At 46.5% G+C, this 20,886-nt stretch overlaps 1 protein-coding gene across 4 annotated transcripts in view; it reads left to right on the top strand.

The window, feature by feature from the left end:
- The window catches only part of exosc9 (exosome component 9), an 86,118-nt gene that overhangs the window by 36,071 nt on the left and 29,161 nt on the right, over positions 1 to 20,886 (top strand). For 3 of the 4 annotated variants that reach the window (XM_086009908.1, XM_086009884.1, XM_086009898.1), the window contains 3 exons: positions 15,421 to 15,503; positions 16,576 to 16,708; positions 20,551 to 20,639. In XM_086009908.1, coding sequence (XP_085866034.1) covers positions 15,421 to 15,503; positions 16,576 to 16,708; positions 20,551 to 20,639 — 305 coding nt within the window. Of the gene's footprint in view, positions 1 to 1,298; positions 10,155 to 12,223; positions 12,300 to 15,420; positions 15,504 to 16,575; positions 16,709 to 20,550; positions 20,640 to 20,886 lie in introns of those variants that run through there. The other variant, XR_015081500.1, reaches the window with a different exon arrangement.

The following is a 20,886-nucleotide window of genomic DNA, read 5'->3' as shown; positions in this document are numbered from 1 at the left end:
CAGAGCGTTTGTGTGGTGGCCAGGTATCGATGGAGACATCGAAGAAATGACCAAGAGCTGTCTAGGATGCCAGAAGGTCCAAAACGCCCCACCACAAGCCCCTCTACATCCATGGGAGTGGCCCTCATCTCAATGGCAAAGGGTACATATCGACTTTGCTGGTCCATTTATGGACTCAATGTTCTTAATCGCGGTGGATGCACACTCCAAGTGGCCGGAGGTAATAAAGATGTCCTCCACCACCACGGAAAAAACCATCACAGTATTAAGGACCATATTTGCCAGGAATGGGCTGCCTGAACAGATCTGTTCTGATAATGGACTGCAATTTGTATCCGAAGAATTCAGGAAGTTCTTAAAAAAACAATGGGGTAAGCACTACACGTCCGCCCCATACCATCCCGCCACCAATGGATTAGCTGAAAGGTTTGTCCAGACCTTCAAGAAGGCCATAAAGGCCATGGGTAATGAAGACATAAATCTACAACGTAAGGTAGATAACTTCTTGTTTGCGCACAGGAATGCAACACGTGGTTACAAACCAAACTCCCGCCATGATGTTTTTCAATAGAAGACTAAGATGCCGGCTGGATTTGATCAAGCCAAACATCAGAAGGGACGTAGAGAACCGGCAATTTCAAGGCATGAATGAAAGCCCAACTAGAACCTTCCAGATAGGTCAACAAGTTTTGGCCCGGGACTACCGTACCGAGAAATGGCAACCTGGAACTATTTGCACACGACTAGGACCACTGATGTATACCGTGGACATTGGAGAAAGCATAATCACAGAAACCCACAGAAACCCCACAGTGCAGATAGAGGCCATTTCGGCCCATCGAGCCTGCACCGACACATATCCCACCTGATCCCCGTAACCCCTGCACCAACACATATCCCACCCTATCCCCGTAACCCCATGTATTTAATCCCCCTAACACTAAGGGTCAATTTATCATAGCCAATCAACCTAACCTAATAAGGCGCCATGCTGACCAGATTATAGAGTCATCCGAAAAGGGGCAACCTACACCACATCTCTATACGCCTAATGATGAAGCAGAGATACCCATAGTATCTACCTCCGATCCGGTGATACTGGAACCAGATGAACCCGACACTGGCATTCAAGCCGAATCGACCTTGCCAAAAGAACCTACTACACCACCGAGGCGTTATCCGGACCGAGTCAGGAAGCCTCCAGAGAGACTGACTTATAATTGATTAACTGCAGCAAATGTGTAGATTATTGTTCTTGTAAACATGTTAATTAATGATTACTTAAAATGTTATGCACGCGCGGCAAGCCCCCGATCCTAATTTCAGGTCCACAGCATGGAAGGAGGCAATTTCGGCCCGTCGTGTCCGCATCGGCCAACAAAGAGCTATCCAGTCTAATCCCGCTTGGTCCATAGCCCTGCAGGTTACAGCATCCCAAGTGCACATCCAAGTACTTTTTAAATGTGGGTAGGGTTCCTGCCTCTACCACCCTTTCAGGCAGTGAGTTCCAGACCCCCACAACCCTCTGGGTGAAGAAATTTCCCCTCAAATCCACTCTAAACCTTCCACCAATTACTTTAAATCTGTGCCCCCCTGGTTTTTGACCCCTCTGCTAAGGGAAATAGGTCCTTTCTATCCACTTTATCTATGCCCCTCATAATTTTATACACCTCAATTAAGTCTCCCCTCAGCCTCCTCTGTTCCAAGGAATAAAGACTCAGCCTATCCAGTCTTTCCTCATAGCTAAGGTTCTCTACTCCCAGCAACATCCTTGTAAATCTCCCCTGTACACTCTCTCGTGCAATCATATCTTTCCTGTAATGTGGTGACCAGAACTGCACGCAGTACTCTAGCTGAGGCCTAACTAGTGTTTTATACAGTTGAAACATAACCCCCCCCCCCCCTGCTTTTGTATTCTATGCCACGGCTAATAAAGGCAAGCATTCCGTATGCCTTCTTAACCACCTTATCTACCGGGTCTGCTACCTTCAGGGATCTGTGGACATGCACTCCAAGGTCCCTTTGTTCCTCTACACTACTCTGTGTCCTACCATTTAATGTGTATTCCCATTCCTTGTTAGCCCTTAGCCCTCCCCAAATGCATTACCTCACACTTCTCCGGATTGAATTCCATTTGCGATTGTTGTGCCCATCTGACCAATTTATTGATATCTTCCTGCAATCTACAGCTTCCTTCTTCCTGAACATTGGTTCAATTGCTCAGGGGGGCGTATGGCCTACTCCTGCTCCTATTTCTTATGTTCTTGTTCTTTTGACAACATCTGAGCTATTTGCCTCAACTACTTCCTGTGGTAGCATGTTCCAAATCCTAACCATTCTGAGTAAAGAAATTTCTCCTTATTTCCCTATTGGATTTATTAGTAACTATCTTGTATTTATTGCCCCTAGTTTTGGATTCTCCCACAATTGGAAATATTCTCTCCGCATTTACTCTGTCCAATGCATTCATAATTTTAAAGACCTCTATCAGGTCACCTCTAAGTCTCTTTTCTAAAGAAAAATGCTACAACCTGTTCAATTTTTCCCGCTAGCTGTAATCTGTCAGTTCTGGTACCAGCTTGGTAAATCTTTATTGCACTTTCTCCAGTGCTTCTGTGTCCTTTTTATAGTAAGGAGACCGGAACTGTGCACAGTACTCGGTACGGCCAGACCAGGGTCCTATACAAGTTTAACGTAACTTCACTACTTCTGAATTCTGTAGCCCTAGAAATAAATCCTAGTGCTTTGTTAGCATTTTTAATTGCTTTGCTGACCTGCGATGCTGCTTTTAATGATTTGTTCACCTGTAACCCTAGATCCCTTTGCTCTTGTCCCCATTCAGTTTCTTATTTTCTACGGTGTAGGTGATGTTTCTATTTTTCCTCCTGAAGTGCATCACCTCACATTTATCTATGTTAAAGTTCATTTGCCACTTATGTAACGATCTGCACCTCTGATTGGATTTTCCTGTCAAAATAATGGTGAGACTAATGGCGCGCGCCATTATTTAAGTGCAAATGGTACAACTTCAGGAGAGGGGGGCAGATGCATGGTTAAAGTCAAATATCCAAAAGTTGCTGACCGAGTTGCGCTACTCCACCGTTAGCTTCGCAAAAATAGCACTTTGCGGTCTGCCTCCCCATTGAAATGCATTGAATGGCGTGAAATTGCTGTATTTGCGCAGTAGATATGAACTAAACTCGCCACATAGTTAAGTCTTGTCCATTCCAGTCTAAGTACCCTTTTAACGACATGTAAGTGTTAATTACTGCCAAAAAACATCTCTGACACTGAAAATGAACTCTTAAAAGTGTGGAGACTTATTCCTTCATGTTTTAGTTGTAGGAGATTTTAAAAATATAAAATTAAATTTATTTTTCTCTGTGTTTCTCATTTTCCCCTCTCTCTTTCCCTTTCTGTACCTGATTTAACATTGAATTTACCCACTCTAATTTACACTTCCTTCTCCGTCCTTGCGCTGTTAATTTCACCATCTTTCAATCATCCTTGTTAAGGAGATGCACAGTTGCTTGCCCTGTTCACTCAAGTCCCAGATGCTTGGGTTTCCTCGCTGCGCCGTTATCAGTTAGCACATTCAGCAACTTGCCATGCGAAAAATTAAAAAATCTAAACGTACAAGAGAAAGTCGCCCTGCTGCTGCACAATTTGGCCCATTGTTTGCAGTTCCCTCACTAATGGAACTTTTCTGTTTATTCTTTCTAACTAACAAAGCCCCTGCTACAAGGTGGACTGCTGTATGAATACACATTAAGCCATCTCGAGAAATAACAAATTTGCAGTTAAATATCAATGAAAACTGGCATCACCTGGAACAAAGAGTAACTATTTGAGGTTACAATCATTTGTGCATTAGAAATGGATGAGATATGCATTTGCTATATGTACCTCCCTCGAACTTTGTTTACATCCCTTCTTCGCCACACCCCACCCTATCTCTGTAACTTCCTGCAGCCTAACAACATCCCCCCCCACCTCAATACTCTCTGCTCCTCTAATTATGGCTTTCATAGAAATTAACGGCGCAGAAGGAGGCCATTCAGCCCATCATGTCTGGGCTTTTTGTGCATCCCTCTTTTGCCCCACCATTGACGGCAATGCCTTCAGCTGCCTTACAAGATGGCTCCTGTGCTGGCAGCTCCCGAGGGAGCTCCTTTGCCATCCTTGACCATCCGTTGCCATCCTTTGCTCTCTTTCCCCGCAGCCTCCTCTCTTCTGCTGTTTAAGTTCCCCTGGCTCTAATAGTGGGTGCATTTTATCCCTAACTGCAAGTTCAAGCTGCAAGGTTAAAGTTACCTGAGCCCACTGCCCATCCCCTGACCATGCCTGTTCTTTGTTCTCAGTGAGCACTGGCTCTTCGCTTAAACTTAGCTCCCAAATTCCCAGACCCCTCTGCCGTCAAGACTGTGCTTCTCCACTAGACTAGTGATCTAGTGACTAGTGGATCGCGAGTGGAGCTCGGGACCAGGGACCGCGAGAATATCAGTGCTAATTTGATCCTGTGAGAGACAACATCATTCATGTCCGAAGCCGGAACCCAGGAACGAGGACAAGCCCAGCAGCGAGGTCAAGGCCCAAGAATGGCACAGCATGGACCAGCAGCGGCGTCGGGGCCCAGGGGAGTGCGGCACAGGCCAACAGCGAGGTCGGGAGGACCACAATGCATCCTACGAAACCCAAGCAGAGAGGATCTGCGGGAAGGAGGGAGGAGGACAGTAGCAGTATGTTTGTGTGTGTTTGCTAGGCCGTTGTAGCAGAGCCTGGTCTACAATCGTCTTGGATCCCCTTGCCATTGGACCAAGACCTTGCTCTGTCAAGCCCGTGTGGTAGCTGGTGTGCAACGGCCACTCCACGTTAAAAGAATACACGCACAGGCATCTTCCACCCTTTTAAAATGGAAGTTTGGGACCTGGAATGTCAGGACCCCCATGGCCAACCCCAACAGTGACGGACCGGAACGCCATACTGCTATCGTTGCCCGGGAGCTCAGACGTTTTGACATTGACATCGCCGCCCTAAGTGAGACCCGGTGGGCAGGGGAAGGCCAGCTCAAGGAGCAAGGCGGTGGTTACACCTTCTTCTGGAAAGGCAAACCTGAAGAAGAACCCCGCCTCCATGGGGTAGGCTTCGCCGTAAAAAATGAACTTGTTGGGCGTCTGAGATTCCCCATGCGGTATAAACGAGCGCCTCATGACTCTTCGACTCACCCTAGCCCAAAACCAATGCGCTACGGTCATCAGTGCATACGCCCCAACACTGGAAGCCACAGACGAGACCAAAGAGGAATTCTACTCCAGCCTTGAACAATCCCTGTCCCGAGTCCCAACGGGCAACAAGCTGATCCTCCTTGGCAACTTTAACGCCAGAGATGGAAAGGACAGACCTCTGGGGAGGTGTGATCAGCAGAGAGGGTGTAGGGAAAGCCAACTCCAGTGGTACCCTCCTGTCGATGCTTAGAACATGGCCTCGTCATAACCAACACCTTGTTCCGTCAGAGAGACAAGTACAAGGCTTCATGGCAGCACCCTCATTCCAAACACTGGCATCTGCTGGACTACGTCGTCGTTCGAGCGAGGGACCGCAAGGACGTCCGCATCACCCACGCCATGACAGGAGCTGATGACTGCTGGACAGACCATCGCCTAATCCGCTGTGTCATCTCCATCAATGTTAGCCCCAAAACAGCGGCGGCAACAGAAACAATGCTGCAGGAAAATTAACACTGGAGCACTCAAAGACCCCGCTAAGAAAGCCCTATTCAGCCTGCGCCTCACAAACAACCTGACGACTCCCAGTGATGCAGAGACACAGAGTGCTCACAGCGTCTGGTCTGCACTCAAGGCCTCCATAATCAGCACCTGTGAAGAGACGCTCGGTCACTCGACCAGGAAACACCAAGACTGGTTCGACGAGAATGACCAGGAGATCCAGGAGCTAATAAGCCGCAAGCGCAAGGCATTCCTGATCTGGAAACAGCAACAGAACTCGAGAGCAAGAAAGCAGCTCTACAGAAGCCTGAAGGCCGAGGTCCAACAAAAAACTCGCCACCTAAAGAACAGATGGTGGGTGGAGAAAGCGCAGGAGATCCAGCAGCTAGCTGACAACCATGACTTGCGTGGATTCTTTAGCGCAGTCAAGACCATCTACGGCCCAAGCACCCAAGGCCCTTCCCCACTGCGGGCCAAGAACGGTGAGGTGCTCATCAAGGACAGAGCCCGCTGGAAGGAACACTTCAAAGATCTCCTTAACCACGACTCTGCGACACGCGTGTCCTCAACTCCATCCCACAGCATGCTACCCGCCACCATCTCAGCACAACCCCAGCCCAGAGGTAGAAAAGGCCATCCGACAACTGAAGAACAACAAGGCCTCAGGAGCAGATAGAATCCCCGCTGAGGCACTAAAGCATGGCGGAGAAGCACTACTGGCGCGAATTCATGAACTAGGCCTAGGCCCAACCATCTTCAGCTGTTTCATCAATGACCTTCCCTCCATCATAAGGTCAGAAGTGGGGATGTTCGCTGATGATTGCACACTGTTCAGCACCATTCGAGACTCGTCAGATACTGACGCAGTCCGTGTCCATATGCAGCAAGACCTGGACAACATTCAGACTTGGGCTGACAAGTGGCAAGTAACATTCGCACCACACAAGTGCCAGGCAATGACCATCTGCAACAAGTGAGACTCTAACCATCTCCCCTTGATATTCAATGGCATTACCATCGCTGAATCCCCCACTATCAACATCCTGGGGGTTACCATTGATCAGAAACTGAACTGGACCAGCCAGAAAAATACTGTGGCTACAAGAGCAGGCCAGAGGCTGGGAATTCTGCGGCAAGTGTCTCACCTCCTGACTCCCCAAAGGCACAAGTCAGGAGTGTGATGGAATACTCTCCACTTGCCTGGATGAGTGCAGCTCCAACAACACTCAAGAAGCTTGACACCATCCAGGACAAAGCAGCCCACTTGATTGGCACTCCATCCACCACCTTCAACATTCACTCCCTCCACCACCGGCGCACTGTGGCTGCAGTGTGTACCATCTACAAGATGCACTGCAGCAACTCGCCAAAGCTCCTTCAACAGCACCTTCCAAACCCGCGACCTCTACCACTTAGAAGGACAAGGGCAGCAGATGCATGGGAACATCACCACCTACAAGTTCCCCTCCAAGCCACACACCATCCTGACTTGGACCTGTATCGCCGTTCCTTCACTGTCGCTGGGCCAAAATCCTGGAACTCCCTTCCTAACAGCATTGTGGGTGTGCCTACACCATATGGACTGCAGCGGTTCAAGAAGGCGGCTCACCACCATCTTCTCAAGGGCAATTAGGAATGGGCACTAAATGCAGGCCTAGCCAGCGACGCCCACATCCCATCAATGAATAAAAATTTTAAAAATAATAATTTCTCTTATCTGGAAGGAGGAGAGCATGCCGGGGATCTCAGAGATGCCGTAATTGTGACCATCTTCAAGAAAGGTGACAAGTCCGATTGCAGTAATTACAGTGGAGTTTCCCTGCTGTCTGCCACAGGGAAAGTCATCGCAAGAATCCTCCTCAATCGCCTTCTCCCAGTGGCCAAAGAGCTCCTCCCAGAGTCGCAATGCGGATTCCGCCCACTAAGGGGCACAATGGACATGATCTTCACCGCACGTCAATTACAAGAGAAATGCAGGGAACAGCACCAACCGCTGTACATGGCCTTCTTTGATCTCACAAAGGCCTTCGACACTGTCAACCGTGAGAGATTATGGAGTGTCCTCCTCAAATTCAGCTGCCCTCAAAAGTTTGTCACTATCCTCCGCCTGCTTCACAGCGACATGCAAGCCATGATCCTGACCAACGGTTCCACCACAGACCCAATTCTCGAACGAACCGGGGTCAAGCAAGGCTGTGTCATCGCACCACTCTTCTCGATCATCTTTGCTGCAATGCTCCATCTCACCCTCAGTAAGCTCCCCGCTGGAGTGGAGCTAATTTACAGAACAAACGGGAAACTGTTCAACCTCCGTCGCCTCCAGTCCAGATCCAAGGTCGTCCCATCCTCTGTCGTCGAATTACAGTATGCAGACGACGCTTGCGTCTGCACTCACTCGGAGGTCGAACTCCAAACCATCGTCAACACCTTCACCGAAGCGTACGAGAGCATGGGCCTTACACTAAACATCCGTAAGACAAAGGCCCTCTACCAACCTGCCCCCGCCACACAGTACTGCCCCCCGATTATCAAAATCCACAACAAGGCCTTGGACAACGTGGACCACTTTCCATACCTCGGGAGCCTACTGTCAACAGAGGCAGACATCGACGATGAAGTCCAACACTGCCTTCAGTGTGCCAGTGCAGCCTTCGGTCGCCTGAGGAAGAGAGTGTTTGAAGACCAGGACCTCAAACCTGGCACTAAGCTCATCGTCTACAGAGCAGCAGTGATACCCGCCCTCCTGTATGCCTCAGAGACATGGACCATGTACAGCAGGCACCTCAAAGCACTGGAGAGGTACCACCAACGCTACCTCCGCAAGATCTTGCAAATCCATTGGCAGGATAGGCGCACCAACATCCGTGTTCTTGCTTAGGCCAACATCCCCAGCATCGAAGCTTTGACCATGCTCAATCAGCTCCGATGGACGAGTCACATTGTCTGCATGCCCGATACGAGACTCCCAAAACAAGTGCTCTACTCGGAGCCCCGGCACGGCAAGAGCGGTGGTTACAGGTGGGCAGAGGAAACGCTTCAAGGACACCCTCAAAGCCTCCTTGAAAAAATGTAACATCCCCACCGACACCTGGGAATCCCTGGCCCAAGACCGCACAAAATGGAGGAGAAGCATCCGGGAAGGCGCCGAACACCTCGAGTCTCTTCACCGGGAGCAAACGGAAGCCAAGCGCAGGCAGCGCAAGGAGCGCACGTCAACCCAAGCACCCCACCCACCTGTCCCTTCAACCACCGCCTGCCCCACATGTGACAGAGACTGTAGGTCCCGCATTGGACTCATCAGTCACCTGCAAACTCATTTTTAATGTGGAAGCAAGTCATCCTCGGTTCCGAGGGACTGCCTAAGAAGAGAAGAAGGCATGGTCACCAATAGTGGGCCTGGTCCCACGCTCTAGAATTCCCTCCCTAAACCCTTCCACCTCTTCAATCTCGCCTCCTTTATGACGCTCCTTAAAACCCGCCTCTTTGACCTCTTGTTTAGATTTTAGATTTCCAGAATCCGCAGAATTTTGCCTTTCTCCTAATACGTATCTCCTTTGACTTGGCACCTTTTTTTCCATTACGTCTCTGTGAAGCAACTAGTGCTGTTTTTCTATATTAAAGGCGCTATATAAATACAAGCTGTCTATATTTCTGCTTGAATGGGGTTGGTTGCACAATGTACTTTTTTTTGTCACAATAAAACCTGAATTATCCACCATAACATAGGAACGTATAGGACTGGAAAAGGTCATTTTATTCCATCTTGCCATTTCCCAATGATTGATCGGAATGCTCCTGATAGATAATGGAAACTGGAAAAGTCCCCAAATTTTGGTCTTGCCCTTATTGTACGGCAGTTCCCTCGACATAGGAATGAAGACTGGCAATTACAAATAACACAAATTGAATGTAATCTTTCTTGAATTGTGAGGCTGCTTTGTGTCAGACAGAAGGTGATTGTTTTAATGAACTATGCAACAAAGTAACATCTCCCATAAATCTATGTCCCTTAGAAATTCTGGTGGATAATTGAAGTGTAGATAAGGAGATTTCACTGTTTATTGATTTTTAAAAATATCAACAGCAACTCTTTTTAAACAGGGTAATTTTCTGGATTAGAGGCCATGTTTATCCTGTGTTATCGTGCTCTGTTTCTTATTTGCTATTTTTATATCTAAGAAGCACCGCATTTTTCCCTTGTAAACTTTAATGTTCTTTGTTTTAGCACACAATGCAAGGCTTTGAAACTTGACAGGAAATTGTTTCACCCTCTGTCCTTTTTGCTATTCTTCAATGACTCTGTGATCAGACACGATGGGCCGAATGGCCTCCTGTGCTGTATCATTCTAAGATCCACCTTCCCAGGCTAAGAGGATGCAATGGAGACCCATTATCAAGAACCCACTGATGCATGTCTATACTGCCGAGGTACCATTAACACAGTCCTGTGTCCTACCACTCTGACACCTAGTTAATTACATTGTAAATTAATCAATTTTAAATTTAAATTGATAGAAAATGGGCACAGCCCTTGTGGAGATTGGGAAGGTGACGACTGTATCTGTTTAGCTTGTTCTCCATTTTGCTTCTCTGCATTTTATTTATTTATTTAGTTTCTGATAGTGATTTTTACTATGTACAGTGGTAGCTTAAATAGTTTTGCATTAAGTTATGTTTGATCATCAGACCCCTATAGTGCTTTAAGCAATCTTAAGATTGTTGTATCTTCAAATTCCCTATTGTCAAATTTATACACATGCTTTGTACTGGAGTAAGCAATTCATTCAGCAGGCATCCATTTTAAGGGTTTGTCCTGCCAAGAATGTAAGTAACAAAACCCTAATAGGATAATGTTACTAATGTGCTATAAATTTTCTCTTTCTTTTGAACAAGCTTATTGGGGGGCCCTTCAATCCCGGTGTGCCTGGTTTCTCAGCATTGAGCCCATATTGGGAACTCCTTTAAAATAACAACAGAGAATGTTGGAAAAACTCAGCAGGTCAGGCAACATCCGTGGAGAGAAATTTGAGTTGACGTTTCGGGTTGAAACCCTCCTTCAAAGCTGTTTTGAAGAAGGGTTTCAACCCAAAACGTCAACTTCAATTTCTCTCCACGGATGTTGCCTGACCTGCTGAGTTTTTCCAGCATTCTCTGTTGTTATTTGGGAACTCCTTTGTTTATTTGTATGGTTTTGTTTAATGTGTAAGTAAATTGTTGGAGGGCTGCTGCGTGCATTGCATGGAAATAACCCAGAGTGTGTCTTTAATGTAATTACAGGTAGACTATCCTTTATCCGAAAACCTTGGGACCAGCTGTCTTTCGGTTTTCGGAATTTTTCGGATTTCAGAAGGTTTTCTGACAAACACACAGCTTGTAAACACTCGGGCCCTGCCTTGGAAGCGTCTCTGAAGCTGTTGCTAAGCTACAGAGAGGCTTTCCACAGCCTGACTGTTTTTATAAAAAAAAAAAAAAAAATGCTAGGGGAAGAAAAAAATGCTAGGGGAAGAAAAAAAACCTAACAAAACAGCTGCTGATTTCTGCCGTTAGATCGAGGTTTCCGGCTCCCCCTGCTCCGTATCTGAATTCCTTGACTTAGTGGGGGTCTGGGGCTCGACTGCCGCCGCCAGTTGTGGGAAAGCCGGATATCGGCTGACTCCTGCACTAAGCTGGCCTGCAAATCAGGCCGGGGGGGGGGGGGTGGTGGGGGGGAAGAAAAGACTATCGGACAGGCCGCTGCAGCTATCGGACGGGCTGCTGTATTGTTGGGCTCACTCTCCCGGTACCTCCTTCACACTGCCCGGCTCGGCCTGCAATCTCCTACCCAGGAGGGAACTCTGACTCTCTGCCCTGCTCACAGAGAAAGGCAGAGCTCCCGGACCACTCCTGTCATGTTTGGCGCCACTCGGGTCATGTCGTGCGCACGACTTACGCTCCACGAAAAAACTTTCGGTTTTTAGAGGTTTTCGGAAGTGCGGATAAAGGATAGTCTACCTGTACTATGATAGCTGGTTTCCATGTTATCAGCAGGACATACTTGTGAATCTTTCTCCCATAAGTCATTTTGTTTTCTGATTGGTCATTGCCCAGATGTACTTCCAATGGCCCAATCAGCATTAATCTTGAGACATTTTAAGTTTTCCATCTGAGTTGCAGTGTTGATATTTAAATATTTATATGCCAATAACTTGGCAGATCTACACTCACAACCATAAAACCTTCAGAAAGACAGACTATAGTCATAAAAAAGTCCAATGTTCCTTCCTAATGCAGTGAACATGACACTATCTCTCATTTATTATACTTGATGTCCTTGCTGTAATAGTCAATACTGCTTGGTGTCACTAGTTTTTTTTAAAGTTATAAATAGCAGTTGTTATTACTTAAGTTTGTTAAATATATGAAATAGCATTTTCTGTTGGTGAAATGGAATATATGTTTTATGAATGATCTTGCTATCTAAACACCTGCAAGAGGTTGTTTTATCTACATTTATTTAGATTCTCGTAAGCATGAACATACTAGACAAAGAGAAACCAAAAGTGACCGTGCAGTGGAAACGTGAATGAGACAACGGTGATCTTGAACACTGACACAAGAAATATAACTGTTATAATAAGTAACCGATAATATATCATATCTAGAACAACGACTCCTGAAGAAAAATCTTAAAGTGCAGAATTCTTAAAGTGCATCCAGGAGAGCTTTTTGAGCCAGCATGTAGAAAATCCTACAAGAGGGGGGACGGTAATTCTAGGGAATGTAGCCGGGCAAGTGGCAGAAGTGTCAGTAGGAGAGCATTTTGGTGACAGTGACCATAATTCGGTGAGATTTAAAGTAGTCATGGAAAAGGACAAAGATGGACCGGAAATAAAGGTTCTAAATTGGGGGAAGGCCGATTTTAATATGATAAGGCAGGATCTGGCCAAAATGGACTGGGATCAGCTACTTGTAGGAAAATCCACATCAGAGCAGTGAGAGCCTTTCAGAAAGGAAATGGAGAGAGTACAACGCCAACATGTTCCCGTAAAGGTCAAGGGTGGGACCAACAAGCCCAGGGAACCCTGGATGTCAAGGGATATACAAGAATGGATTAGGAAAAAAAGGGAGGCTTTTGGCAGATACAAAGGACTAAAAACAGTGGAAGCCCTAGAGGAGTATAGAAAGTGCAGGGGGGTACTTAAAAAAATAAACTTAGGTGAGCGAAGAGGGGGCATGAAAAAACACTGGCGGGCAAAATAAAGGAAAATCCCAAGGTGTTTTATAAGTATATTAAGGGCAAGAGGATAACCAGGAAAAGAGTAGGGCCCATTAGGGACCAAAGTGGCAATCTGTGTGTAGAGCTGGAAGATGTGGGTGAGGTTTTAAATGAATATTTTGCATCTGTGTTCACTGTAGAGAAGGATGATGTAGGCATAGAAATCAGGCAGGGGGATTGTGATATACTTGAACAAATTAGTATTGAGAGGGAGGAGGTGCTAGCGGTTTTAGTGGGCTTAAAAGTGGATAAATCCCCAGGCCCAGACAAGATGTATCCCAGGCTGCTGTGTGAGGCAAGGGAGGAGATTGCAGGGGCTCAGACACAAATTTTCAGAACCTCCCTGGCCACAGGGGAGTGCCAGAGGACTGGAGGACAGCTAACGTAGTACCATTATTCAAGAAGGGTAGTAGGGATAAACCAGGGAATTACAGGCTGGTGAGCCTAACATCAGTGGTAGGAAAATTATTGGAAAAAATTCTGAGGGACAGGGTGATGGTCGAAGGTTGTTTTTGTGACTGGAAACCTGTGTCCAGTGGTGTACCGCAGGGATCGGTGCTGGGTCCTTTGCTGTTAGTAGTGTGCATTAATGATTTAGATATGAATGTAGGAGGTATGATCGGTTCGCAGATGACACGAAAATTGGTGGAGTGGTAAATAGCGAGGAGGGAAGCTTCAGGCTACAGGACGATATAGACGGGTTGGTCAGATGGGCAGAACAGTGGCAAATGGAATTTAACCCTGAAAAGTGTGAGGTGATGCATTTTGGGCAGACTAACAAGGCAAGGGAATACACAATGAAGGTTGGGACCCTAGGAAGGACAGAGGATCAGCGGAACCTTGGTGTGCATGTACATAGATCCCTGAAGGCAGCAGGACAGGTAGATAAGGTGGTTAAGAAGGCATATGGGATACTTGCCTTCATTAGCCGAGGCATAGAATATAAGAGCAGGGAGGTTATGATGGAGCTGTATAAGTCACTAGTTAGGCCACAGCTGGAATACTGTGTGCAGTTCTGCTCGCCACACTATAGGAAGGATGTGATTGCATTGGAGAGGGTGCAGAGGAGATTCACTAGGATGTTACCTAGGCTGGAGCTATGAAGAGAGACTGGACAGGCTGGGGTTGTTTTCCTTCGAGCAGAGAAGGCTGAGGGGGGACCTGATTGAGGTGTACAAAATTATGAGGGGCATAGATAGGGTAGATAGAAAGGAACTATTCCCCTTAGTAGAGGGGTCAATAACCAGGGGTCATAGTTTCAAGGTAAGGGGCAGGCGGTTTAGAGGGGATTTGAGGAAAAGCTTTTTCACCCAAAGGGTGGTTGGAATCTGGAACTCACCGCCTGAAAGGGTGGTAGAGGCAGGAACCCTCACAACATTCTAGAAGCATTTAGATGAGCACTCGAAGCGCCACAGCATACAAGGCTACGGACCAAGTGCTGGAAAATGGGTTTAGAATAGATAGGGCTTGATGGCCGGCGCAGACACGATGGGCCAAATGGCCTCTTTCTGTGCTGTATAACTCTATGGCCTAGAAATTGGGTTGGGGCGCAAAAGTCGACTGAGCGCAGTATTTAGCGCAGCGTTCGAGGCTTTAGCGATCGTCAGATAGTCAGTTCCATTGCCCCTAGAGGGAGACGGGGCGAGGCTCGAGGCGCTCCGCGTCCCTCTTAGGGCGCTGAAACTGAATATCGCAGCGCAACGTGCCGCAGCGCCACACGCTGCGGCACGGCATGCTGCGGTACTGCAGGCCTTCCTCCCATTGTTAAGGGGGAGGGGCCTGCAACAGCGCGATCCCCGCTCGCAAGTGCCGGCAAACGAGCCCGGCACCAAGGAGAAGTGCCGGGCTCTCGGGAAACAGTCGGCAATGCCGCGGTGGGGGGGGGGAAGGGGGTGTCAGGAGGCCGGGGACGGAGGTGCTGGCAGGCGGCCGCCCCGCACCTCCACCTTAACTTGCGCCGCTGCCGGCACAGTAAGGCCCCGTGAGCTGGGCGCGGGTAGCGAACGGCGCAACTGCGCCGTTCGCTACCAAATAATCGCGAATGGGGCGCTGCGCACACCGATGACGTCATCGGTGGCGGCGCAGCGCAAATGGCTAACGCCACCATTAGCGCCTCTGCTGAATATCGCGGGAGGCGCAGCCAGTGGCGCTACAGCCACTGACTGCCTCTTTAGGCGCTAACAGGTGGCGCTACTCACCCAATTTTTCCCCCTATGACTCTAATTACCAAGGAGCTTGTTATTGAGAAGAATGCATTGCATAGCTTTCGATGTCAATGACTGGCATAAACCATATTTATTATGTTAGAGATCTGAGTATATCTTGGTGGTATAGTGAGAAGCTGTTGTCAAATGCAAAACACGAGTCATTGCAGTTAAATCTTTTGACTAATTGTTAGCATCAAAGAATGTGCCTCTAACAGTGTTTCTCTTTCACTAGTATACACCAGAGGAGCGTGATCCAATCCCATTGAGCATCCATCACATGCCCATTGCTGTCAGCTTTGCCTTCTTTCAGCAGGGGTGGGTATAAAAGTTAGATTGTTTTTCTTTCTTGTGCTTCTTGATCCCATATAGGGACAAGTTGTACTATTTTTCTCTTCCTAGATAAAATAAAATCATTTTATTTTGGAGATAAACTTTAACATCTAGTGTACAAGTAAAACTTTATTATAACCTCAATAGGGGACCAACATATAACCTAATGCAACTTAGTTTTACTGAATTTCCAACTCTGAATAGGATTTCTGCTTACTTAGCAGGATATGGATTAAGTATCCTTTTGTTTTTTCAGCCATTTTAGAAAGGGTGGTGGTGGCAGCAGAGTAAACTGTGTAAAGGATTCAACCTCTCAATAGTGTTAACTTTATCACATCCCTTAGATTTGTAAATCTAAATCATAATCAAGCTGAAATCTTTAGCTTGACTTCTTTAACACAATCAGATAAGTATAAAGAATCTATTGCATTGTGTAATGTTGCTTGATTTACCTTGAACGATGAGCTTGTGAATGCCCAATTTTATTCATTGTTAAAGGAGGTAATTGTAACCTGAGATACAATGCAGAGAAAGAGAACAGATAATTTGGTGCAGATTTTTCTCTTTCGTAATTGGACGTAAAGCGTCACCTAGGAGGAATGCAGGGAGGAGCGCGTGCTCATAACACAACTGCTCTGTTTTCCTCCCATTGATTTAAATGAACAGAAAATCGGGTGGGCTCCATTACAGGCATGATCCTTTCCATCTGATTTTCCTTTTCAGCACTCTTCCCAGGCTATGCCTTAGATCCAAATGCTAAAGAGGAAAATCTGCCCCTTTATGCCCTAAAATCTTCCACTCATAGTCATTGGACATTTTTGTAAATATTATATTACAAGAAAGATCTGAGCTATTCTGTGGGCTTGAAAGTGAAGCACAAAACAGCCACAAGTAGCAAATTCCCCCTGTATGTGTCACTAAAAATAGATAAAATTTAGGATTGACGCACAGACTCAACATTTATAAATCAGTTAAGCAGTTGAAGGAAAGGTGAATAAAGAGATATGGGAACAAGGTAGGCACGTTGTAATTTCTAAGTAATATTTTTCTTTTATAGAACGTACCTGTTGGTGGATCCAATCGAACATGAGGAACGAGTCATGGATGGACTTTTGGTGATTGCCATGAACAAACACCGTGAGCTGTGCACCATTCAGTCCAGTGGTGGAATTATGCTTCTAAAAGATCAGGTCAGCATGCTTGCACACTTACGTTTTCGTAAAAGTGTAAGTCTACAAAAAGAAATGCTGGAAATTTGAAGTAAAAACAAAATATTGGCAATGTACAGTAGGTCAGTCAGCACCCGAAAGGTTAATATTATAGATGTAACTTTTTATCTAAAGACGAGTTGTGTTAAAGGTCCCCATCTCTTTCTCTTTCAAATGTTGATTGAGTGTTGTGCATTTCTAGCCCCTGGTTTTTATTTTTCAATTATTGAGGGGCTGGTGCATTGTTGGAGGTGCTGGTCTTTTGGATGAAACATTAAACCAAGGCTCCATTTGCCTGTTCAGGTGGATGTAAAAGTTCCAAAGGGACTATTTGAAGAAGAGCAGGGAGTTCTCTGGTGTCCTGGCCAACATTCCCCTCTCAACGAACATCACCAGAAATAGATGATATGGTCATTTGTCTGTGGAACCTTGCTGTGCACAAATTAGCTGTCATGTTTGCACAACTGACTGCGCTTCAAAACTAATCCAATTATCGTAAATACTTTGGGACATCCTGAGGATATGGAAGGTGCTATATAAATGCAAGCTCTTTTATATAAAAAAAAAAAAAATACTTGAAATTGATTTAACTACTGAATAGTTGCAAACGAATACAAAAGCAAGATGCTGGAAATCTGAAATAAAAACAGAAAATGCTGGTAATATTCAGCAGGTCAGGCAGCATCTGTGGAGAGAGAAACAGTTAACGTTTCAGATCGATGACCCTTCGTCAGAACTGGAAAAGGTTGGCGATGTAACAGGTTTTTAAGCAAGTGTAGGAGCAGGGAGAGGGGGGATGGGAGGAAAGAACAAATAAAAGTTGCAAATGAATGTTCTATTTGCTCTGCCTTCAGCATCTGATTAATCCACTTTAAGGTATCTGGGCCTAGAAATTCAGTTAGGGGCGCCCAGCTCGCCTGGGCGCCAGAATTACCGCTGCGCGCGGAGCCACTTGCGCCAGCGGGAAATTCACTTTCAGCGCCCCAAGTGGAAGCCGGCCGCTAAACAAGGGTTTCGGCGCCCTGCTTGAGGCGCTGAAACTGAATATCGGCGTGCAAAGTGCCGCAGCGCCACCCGCTGCGGCACGGCAGCCTGCGGTACTGCAGGCCTTCCTCTCAGTCTTAAGGGGGAGGTGCCTGCAACAGCGCGATCCCCGCTCGCGAGTGCCGGCAAATGAGCCCGGCACCAAGGAGAAGTGCCGGGCTCTCTGGAAACAGCTGGCAATGCCGCGGGGGGGGGGGGGCGTGTAGGAGGCCGGGGAAGGAGGTGCGGGCAGGCGGCCGCCGAAAAAGCGGCCGGCCGCACCTCCACCTTAACTCGCCCCAGTACCGGCACAGGTAGGCCCCGTGTACCAGTCGCTGTTTGCGGGCGAGGCGGCAGCAACCAAATATGGCCAGCGGGGCGATAGCGGGGCGCTGCGCACACCGATGACGTCATCGGTGGCGGCGCAGCGCTAATGGCTAACGCCGCCATTAGCGCCCCGCTAAATATCGCGGTAGGTTTGCACAGTGGCGCAAAAGCCCTCTTTGGGCGCAAACTGGTGGCGCAGGCCACTGAATTTCTAGGCCCTGGTGTTTTTATTCCTTTTTTTCAACCCCCCCCCCCCACACCTCACTTCATTTGTGTAGCACAAAATTGCAATTAAACTAAATCCTCTTTTATCACTGGTATTCTTAGAATGATTGGCAATGCTTCAAATCAGTTCAATGACAAAATCTAATCCAAGTTTTCCTTTGGGATAATTATATCATTTTAAACTTCATTATGTTTTACAGTACGCTAAAATTGGTTTTATTTTCTATTTTTTTTCAAAAGCTGATCTCTGAGGTATTATGCATAAACTGCTGATGATAAGCCAGGGACCTGGTGATTCTTGTAGAGCTGCAGTGTACTCTTAGATTATATGATGTGAAAGGAAAATAAGTTTCTCATTGTTTTGTGTTGCTGATAGCTTAGAGTGCTTTTCCCAGTGCTGTTGGTTCTGCTTTGTTGCATTGATTGTATGTTATCACTTTATTGGTGTTTTTTTTCCAAAAGATTTATAAAAAGTAATCTATCCATTCTTTTGCCCAAGTTTATCTGCTCTAGATTCTTCCGATTTTTCATAAGTACTCTCTTACCATCTAATGTACCTGCCATTTTGTTTCTTTTTTTGTGTAATGGGCATCATAATACTGGCCAATCACATCGATTTACCAGCACTAGACAAGAAAGCATTTCGTTTTGGAAGGCTATTGTACACTAGATAAAAAGGAAAGCGGTCCAGGCTTTTCCTAAAGGCCATGCACCAAATTACTTCATCCTGGCTTCTCCAACAGATTGATTGGTGTCTACTAGCCCCATTATTTTCAGTTTAAATGTTAAATATACATGATGTGATCATTTGATTTTCTATCAATTTCAGTTAAAGATGATCCATGTTCCTTGATGTAGATCACCATTTGGTCCTGAAACTTCAAATTCCAAGTTTTGTCATTATATTAATCAGAAGAGTCTGTAGACCTTAGAAATTGCTGTGTTTGGGTAGCTTTTTAACTCCTTCAGCCCGATGAGAAAGCGGCCCTAACATCATTACAGGCTGCAGCAGGTGACATTAGTCAGTCTGCAATCTATGCTTGCATCAAGAAGGACACTGATGCCCTCTTTGCCAAGGCCAAAGATGTTATAACATTCCCCATAAATGTCAGCAGGAAAGGGCTGTCGGCTATGCAGCTGTAGAAGGCTTCCCACAAGTTCAGGATGTCATTGACTCCACCCATGTAGTGGTCAGGGCATTTCCCAATGAGCCAGCAGCCTTCATGAACAGGAAATGCATGAATAAACAGCTGGTGAGTGATCACCTACATACTGTGCCAGTCCACCATCTCTCCCCCTCCCCCCCCCCCACACTCTTTGACAAACCTCAGCAAGTCAGGAGCTAGCTGCCTGAGGACAAAGGCTCTTCATGACACCTATACATGACTAGCCCTTGCCAGCCGAATTGATATGCAACCAGAGCCACAGGGCTACTAGAGCCATCATAGAGCAGAGCACTGAACTGCTCAAGCAATGCTTTCATTGTCTGGACAAATCTGAGGGCTTTGTACCATATAGCCCACAGAGAGTCTCCCAGATTGTGGTGGTCTGCACAACTTTGCTGAGCAATAGGGTCTATACATGAAGCCTGCACAGCATGAACACCCCAAAGATGGAGCAGAAGTGGGAGGGCAACAGCACCAGGCTGTAGCCAGAGCTATTCACTAGCAGTTGACTGTCCAACGATTCAGCTGATCTACTCCTACCCAACCCCTCATCGCCACATTAACAATCCTCAGTACCACCTCTACCAGTCCTTCTTCCCTGCAATAAAAAACCTCCAACCTCTGACCAGCAGTCATATACTTGACACCTGATATTGCAGGGTCAGTAGCTACTATGAAAGCACACTGCAGACTAAGGAAGATAGCCAGTTCACCATCGTCTGTGCTGGGTTTACTAATTTCAGCAGGACAGTGGGCCCCTATAAACCAGCCTCAGCCCCTTTGAGCTAGGTGAAGAGAAAAACTAGCCAAGGTCCTGCTCCAGATCACCATCCAGTGACCCTGTTGAAAAGTGAATGTGTGGAGACACATGTCTGGGACAAGATCAAGCTCGGCTTTGGCCCTGCAGCTGAATAGACTGGTGATGCTCGCTGTCTAGGATGTCACATAAAGAATGCCTAATGGGGTGAGGTACTAGAGGGCTGCTGGTACCTGTGGACTGTACCCAAAATAAATCAACATCTCCACGAAAGAAGGAAGAAACCGGGAACAAGGAAGAACAATAATCTTATCTCTTCATTTTAGGTTCTCCGTTGTACTAAAATAGCTGGGGTGAAGGTGGCAGAGATCACAGAACTAATGCAGAAAGCTCTTGAAAATGATAAAAAAGTCAGGCAAGTTTATTTTAAACACTTAATTTTTTTATACAAAGTGCTGTGTTTTGAAAGTAAATTAATTTATAAGTTGGAGCTCCTCTGATGGCGTGTGAACAGGCAGATTCAGTGTCTAATCTGTGCTGTGTTATCACTCAGGAAGTGGAGATGGTAAATTTCGCCTCTGTGTCCCTAGGCTGGGGAGGGGCAAACTTGGCAATGGTTCCTGATCATTATCTCGTGTCTCCTGCTGGCCAGTGCATCCGTT

The sequence above is a fragment of the Somniosus microcephalus genome, chromosome 2, assembly GCF_052327205.1.
Source record: "Somniosus microcephalus isolate GS21.2 chromosome 2, FLI_Smic_1.0, whole genome shotgun sequence".
Lineage (NCBI taxonomy): Eukaryota > Metazoa > Chordata > Chondrichthyes > Squaliformes > Somniosidae > Somniosus > Somniosus microcephalus.
The sequence above is the reverse complement of the archived record's forward strand: the minus strand, read 5'-3'. Positions and strand labels throughout refer to the sequence as shown.